General features: G+C 50.4%; 1 protein-coding gene across 3 annotated transcripts; it reads left to right on the top strand.

Annotated features, from left to right (window-relative positions):
* Window positions 1-580: 580 nt before the first annotated feature.
* On the top strand, window positions 581-4,048 carry amh (anti-Mullerian hormone). 3 transcript variants are annotated; one of them, XM_029254503.1, is made up of 7 exons: window positions 581-870; window positions 1,051-1,449; window positions 1,693-1,877; window positions 2,076-2,193; window positions 2,287-2,425; window positions 2,874-3,067; window positions 3,378-4,048. In XM_029254503.1, exons 1-7 carry the CDS (start codon window positions 774-776, stop codon window positions 3,800-3,802), a joined length of 1,557 nt encoding a protein of 518 aa, XP_029110336.1. In that variant the 5' UTR covers window positions 581-773; the 3' UTR covers window positions 3,803-4,048. The 3 variants fall into 3 exon arrangements, with proteins under 3 accessions (XP_029110336.1, XP_018583561.2, XP_018583560.1); XM_018728045.2 differs by having other exon boundaries at window positions 2,619-3,090; XM_018728044.2 differs by having other exon boundaries at window positions 583-870; window positions 2,619-3,067.
* Window positions 4,049-6,535: the final 2,487 nt, after the last annotated feature.

Genomic DNA, 6,535 nt, shown 5'->3' with positions numbered 1-6,535 from the left:
TTGTGTCCGCTTGGTTTAAGACCATTTTTGGGTACCTCATCACCTGACTTGGTCCTTCAGGTGAGGTTCAGTGGCTCAGAGGCCAGCAGCTTCAGAGAAGTCAATCGTGACGTCTCTCGATTTCGAAAATTCCGGTGTGACGACGAAGCTTCCTCAAATGACGTCACGCAACAGGCGAGCTGTGCGACAATCGGCGTTTCAGGAGTTGTCTGACTTTTCGCCCGGTTTTTTTCGCCACGTAAACCGAGGCTTTCTTTGAATTTAGATTTTTTTTTTGGACGACGACTGGGATCCGCAATGACCCTTTTTGTCATTTCCTTAAAATATCTCAATGTTTACATCAGCAGGGACCATTTAGAACACGTTCTTATGTACTTTATTATCAATCTTATGCTTCTCTGCATCTAATGTGTGTTTTAATGCATTATTGATGTGCATATTTTCTTAAGTGCTACGTGTGGCACTGTCATTCATACCGAGGCCCTCAGGGCACCGTAGTACAGTGAGAGAGTAAATAAGTGATTGTTCTGATTTACAGCACTGGTGGGAAGGACTCCTTTGGCATCTCTTCACTCGCTTTAGCAGCTGCACAGTTGGACAGGGATCCTTTGTTTGGTTGGCTGCTACTTCCATCCTTATCGTCTACGTCGGCGTGTTGGTGACATGTTCTGTTCCTCCCTTATGGAGGGGAACCTTATAAAATTCAACTTTCCCCAGTGAGCCCGGCTAAACGGGATCTTCTCGCAGACTGGGCGACGGAGCGAGAAGACGACATGTCGCCGGGGTCTGTGGTTGGGGTGATGTTGCTCCTGCCTTGTGTGGTGGTCGCTCTCTCGCACCGGGATCCAGAGGAAGACCAGATTCGATCAGGTTGGTGACACTTGTTACTTTTTAAGTCTTCCACGGCTGTCCAAAACCCTACGTCCTCCCAGATGTCATGCAAAGACAAAATGCCCTGTCTTCAGGACCAAACATCTCAGATGTGTCTAGAACTTCACAGTATTGTTTTTAACGGTCAAAGAAGAGACGTCTCTTCTTGTCATGCGACAGGAGAGGGAGCTGCAGGTGGCATCGAGAGCAGAAGGCAAGAGGGGGAGCTTGGAGAAGAGCAGCACTTGCCTCACGGCCCTCCAAAGCCCCTGGAGGGGAACCTGCCACCGCTGGAGTCAGTGGACGTCCCCACGCCTGTCTCTGAGCACCGCCTAGGGAAGCTCTTGCTCCGCGCAGCCAAGGAAAAGCATGCAGCTGTTGTGAAGGAGCTGCAGAGCAAACTGGTGGAAGCTTCCGGGAGGGATTTGGAGCTGAGCCCCGAGGACAGAGCACGGTTCGGCGTTTGTTCCAATCTAGATGGGAAAACCGGTGGCCGGATCGTCACCCCCTCGGCGCTGACTGAAAGCTTCGGAGGAGATCCAGAGAAAGCGGCACTCTACGTTTTACACCCCACTAAAGGTAACTTGGTCTCCGACCCCCCCCCCCCCCCCCCCCCGCCGAGTATTTCGTTGACTTTTAGTTATCCTCCTCCGTGTTTAATTTACACAAGATGCCCTCTTTGTCTTCAGATGTGTGTCCACAGCCAGGCCATGAAGCAAATTCCCTCTGCGTATTTTTACGTTTTTACTGTATATATGCGTGCTGTGTTTCAGATCGCCTTCAACGGAATGCGACTCACTGGCGCTTTTCGTTTTCTCTTAGAGCTGTGGGAGGTGGATGGAGCGACACGCAGGACCACGCTGCTCCTTCACTTCCAGCTGCCACCCCCCCTGCACTCGGCACGCCACGAACTGACCCCCACGCTCCTGTTCTTCCTGGAGGGCTCTGTCAGGACGGGAGTGCTGAGCATCTCCTTCAGCAGTCGTTCCCTCCTCCCGCATCACCAGGTTAAGCATCAAGAGCAGCTCTGCAGACGGCGCCGATGCAACTTATTATATGTACATGTTGCAGTTACGGGAGATTATCCACCTTCGTTTCTGTCGGTATTTTCTTATTACGAATTGTCTCCCACCTGAACGTGGAGGTTATTACCGTGCCATTTGCACGGTTTGGATTTACCTCTCATTTGAATCCCCCCTCCCCAGACGGCTTGCCTTTCAGCGGGAACCCAGTTCCTTGTTCTGTCCGGGGGAAAAGTACCATGCGGAGCCCGGCATCGCCTGGCATGGCAGATTACCATGGAGACAAACTGGGGGGATAATGGTGAGCAGCGAAGACATTTCCCTTCCCACCTTGCCGGAAGGTTCTGCTCGTGTGTTTCCACGTTCGGACGTTAACGGTGACGTTCGCTTCCAGGAGCCGAGGCGTCTGCTGCTGAGGTGCAGCGGCTACTGAAAGGGGACAAGCCAGAGGACAAGGCTCCGAGCCCTCTGCTCCTGCTCCTGGCAGACAGGGTGGCGGCTGACGATTCAGACGGCCCGGAGCCCAAGCACGCGTGAGTCTGTAGTGCCGCCCAGGAGCGTTTCCCAAGATACCGTGTTACGTATGGTATTAGTCAAAAATATTGTTTCGGTGTTTAACCGGTGCTTTTGTCCAAGCCCGTCCAACCCCGATCCCTGTTTTACTGCAGTAATTTGGGTTTGACACCTGACTCAAGGGAACAACCCATGTGGGAATTTTTCCTGCAGAGCGGCGCTGGAGCTGAGCCACACCGCAGCCCCCCCGCCTTCTGAAACCTTCCTTTTCCTGTGCGAGTTGCAGAAGTTCCTGGGCGAAGCGCTTTCGCACACGCAGCTGGAGCCCGTCCCTGCTCTGCCCGCCTCGGTGTCTCTCGGTGCCCTGACGTCCCTGCCCTCCATGCGCCTGGGGTCCTCCTCCAGCGAGGCCCTCCTCTTGGGCCTGCTCAACTCCTCGGCTCCCACCTTATTCTCCTTCCCCCGCAGCGCCTCGGAGCTCTGGGCCCACCGGGGTCGGCTGACCTTGCAGCCCCACTTGCTGTCGGTGCTGAGGCTGCGGCTGGAGGAGACCATGAGCCGGATGCGCAGAGAAGAGGCAGGAAGACACGGCACGAAGGAGCAGCTCCTCCGGCTGCAGGAACTGAGCGCGCTGCCGAGGGAGGGTGCCCAGCCGCCAGGGGGTGAGAGGGATGGTTGCGGGAAGGTGGGACCGCAGCTCATGTTCTCAGCCGGGACATTTTCTAAATAACTGTCCTCTTGTGCTCACTGCACTTTGCTTTACCCGTAACTACACCTGTAGGGCCAAGTCTGCAAAATATGGAGGCGCCAGTACAAGCCCTAAACCACAATTCGGTTTGCTTTCTTTGTGATCGCTCTTTGAGCTCTTTCCTGAGGTCTCACAAGTACGCGAGACGTGGACTTGGCCCTTGAGGCCCGGAGCGGGATAGTTGTGGCCTCTGCCATAGCAACAGCGCTTCCCCTGTTTTGCAGGTTCTGGCAACCCTGGAGAAAGACAGTATCACGCCCTGCTTCTGCTCAAGGCCCTGCAGACTGTGCTCTGGACTTGGGAGGCGGAGAGGGGACAGCGGGCCGCTCGCGGGGGTCAAGAGGGCCAGAGAAGCAGGGGCAAGTGCCAGCTGCACCCTCTCACCGTGTCCATGGATAAGTACCTGCTGAGCCCGTCTACGGCGGCCATCAACAACTGCCAGGGCTCGTGCAGCGACTTGCCGCTGGAGAGGATCACCAATCACGCCATGATGCTGAATATCCATCGGAACAACGGGCTGCCGCTTGAGCGCGGACCCTGCTGCGTGCCCGTGGAGTACGAGGAGCTGTGCGTGGCCGTGCTGAACAGCGAAGGTACCGAAATACAGTATAAACCCGAGATGGTGGCCAAGGAGTGCGGCTGCCGCTGACTTCCACCAGCGCGTGCTTTTCACGCATGTACCGAATGTGTAATCCGTGCGAAAGACTGCTTCCGCCTGCCTGCGTGCTTCAGCCCTCGTGTGCAGAACACCTTTTTTCCCTTGCGAAGTCATGCATTTCTTCGCAAGTTTACCGTAACTGTAGATGTCATTCACAGATTTCCATCTTTAGGGGCTTTTCTGTAAGTCAGCTGTTCTCTGATGGCATTTTTCATATTTATAATAAATTTTTTAATGCAAGGAAAAAAAAAAAAACTTGTGGTGTATTTGTTTCCAAAATCTGTATCTGATGTTAGGAAGAGTTATATAAGGATAAATGAATTCTGTGCAGAGCGTTTTTACAAATATTCCTTGTAATTGTCTTCAGCAGGGGCTCTCTGCCCTTCGGTATTTCATCCAACCTAAGAAAATATCAGTTACAGCAGTATTGTTATTGGTACTGAATGTAGTCGTGACTGAATATGATAATTATAGATTTAGTGGGGCGGCACGGTGGCACAGCGAGTAGTGCTGCTGTCTCACAGCACCTGGGTGGTGCGAGAGGATGTGGGTTTGACCCCCCCTGGGTTTCCTCCGGGTGCTCTGGTTTCCTCTCACACCAGGTTCCCCCATAGTGTGTGAGTGACAGAGAGAGTGTGTGTGTTCCACTGATGTATGGATGAGTGACCCAGTGTAAGTAGTGCATCTAGCAGTGGAAGTCACTGCTGTGAATAAGGTGTGTGGGCTGATAGTAACACTACCTAGAGTTCGTTGGAAATCGCTTCGGACAGAAGCGTCTGCTAAATGAATTTAATGTAGTAAGTAAAAAGACAGATGACAAGCACTTTATATTTCATATGCTGTGATTTATATACTGTATAACTGCATAAATTACTCTGGAATTTTGCTAAGCCTTGAATGCAAATGCCGTGACTGTTGATGATGTACTTGGACTAATGCTACTTCAGCAGCATATCTGCAGGTGAACCCTGTGAACTGATTAAATGTTTTGGTATCAAAACGGAACCAAGATGTAGTCGGTGACAATAAGTACCTCCAGGGACGCGTGGCGTAACGCAAACATTTCCGAGAAAATAGCAGCGAACCGTATTAAGTCGCATTCTTTGATCGGTTTAATGAAGACGTTAAGGAGAAACATTTAATAGTGGAAAAATTGCTTTCTGTTGCTTTCAATGAAAGTAAATTAATGGGAGAATATTTTCCCAGCTTTCAGTGGCCACATCCAAATGATGTTGTGTGTCAGTGTAATTTTTGCAGATATGGAAAGGTGTAGACTGGGTGCCTCGGTGACTGAACCATCCTTCTTCCCAATGAACACAAAAGGATGAGGATGAAAAGTGTGTGTTCTCCCTCTCGCCGATATATCCTGGACCTCTCAGTCTTCTTCACCCATCTCTCCTTCTGTCTTTCTTCCCCCTCACTCTTCCTTCCTCCTCTTCCTGCCACCGGCCCCGTTCCTTTTCACGTTTTCCCCTAACTTCCCCATCCTCCTTTTCAACCAAGATGCCTTTCCAGGGTTTTTCCTTCTGCCTGACCCTCACAAACTCCCCCTGTGCTTTCTTTCTCCTTGGTTTTTCTGCTGTGTCTTGATCGTCATCATCATCATCATCATCATCTTCTTGCGCTCTTCTCCACCAGAACAGGCTTTCCCACACAGAGCTCTCCTGCAAGGCACGTGGAAATGAGATTCACCATGAATCCTTTTCCATGACTTTCTGCATATCGGCAATTGTAATGTGATATCCTGGTATGTACTGTTTTGGTACGGTACTTCCTGCAAGGTGATTCAAAATGTACAGACAGAAAAGGAGACAGGTGTACCTCCTCTGGGGTTATACTCAGTGCACCTCCCTCCACTGCTCCTGATTCCTCAGCCTCCCTCCCAAAAGCCTCCAGAGCTTCTGCGGAATAAAGGAGCAAGGAGCCAGTGCATGTGTCATAGGGAGCTCTGTCCTTGTCTTACTCATGAATTGTTGGAATGATCAAAATGTTGTGTCGTGTGTGATATAATTAATGGTTTAGATCTGCTAAATTTAGATATGCAGATTGACAAAGCCCAGCTCTGTCTCTGAGTGCACAATATCTGATCGTATTTACCAAACAAGTGTAATGGGGCAGTGTACAGTACAGTGTGTGAAAAATGGAGCAAACCAGTGTGTTTGCACTAGGTACAAATAAACAGGAATTTCAAGGTTTATCAACATAAGGAGTCAGGACACACTTACTGTTCTAAGGAAATGTTAAATACCATATCAGTCCTATTAATGCATCCTTGAATCACCTTAACTTCAGTTCTACATGACAGAAAATTACAAAAAAATTTGGAGTCTTTTAATTGTTAAATATTTACAGAGTATTATTTTATGTGGGGGAGGGTGCGGTGGCGCACTGGGTTTGACCAGATCCTGCGCTCTGGCAGGTTTGGGGTTCAAGTCCCCCTTGGGGTGCCTTGTGACAGACTGGTGTCCCTCCCTGGGTGTGTCCCCTCCCCCTCCAGCCTTGAATGCTGTGTTGCCGTGACCCCACTTGGGACAGGCAGCTTCCACCTGTGTGTATGTATGTGTATTTTATGTCCGAGATCTATAGACTCTCAATATTTAGTTGTTTAAACTTGTATCAATGTCATATTTAATTCCAGGGTCTTTTTGAACCGTATTGCTTCTATGCTGCTGTAGCCGAAAGCATTTTTTGGGGATTGGTATGTTCAGATTTACTTATTTGGGT

Source organism: Scleropages formosus, chromosome 9, assembly GCF_900964775.1.
Source record: "Scleropages formosus chromosome 9, fSclFor1.1, whole genome shotgun sequence".
Lineage (NCBI taxonomy): Eukaryota > Metazoa > Chordata > Actinopteri > Osteoglossiformes > Osteoglossidae > Scleropages > Scleropages formosus.
The sequence above is the reverse complement of the archived record's forward strand: the minus strand, read 5'-3'. Positions and strand labels throughout refer to the sequence as shown.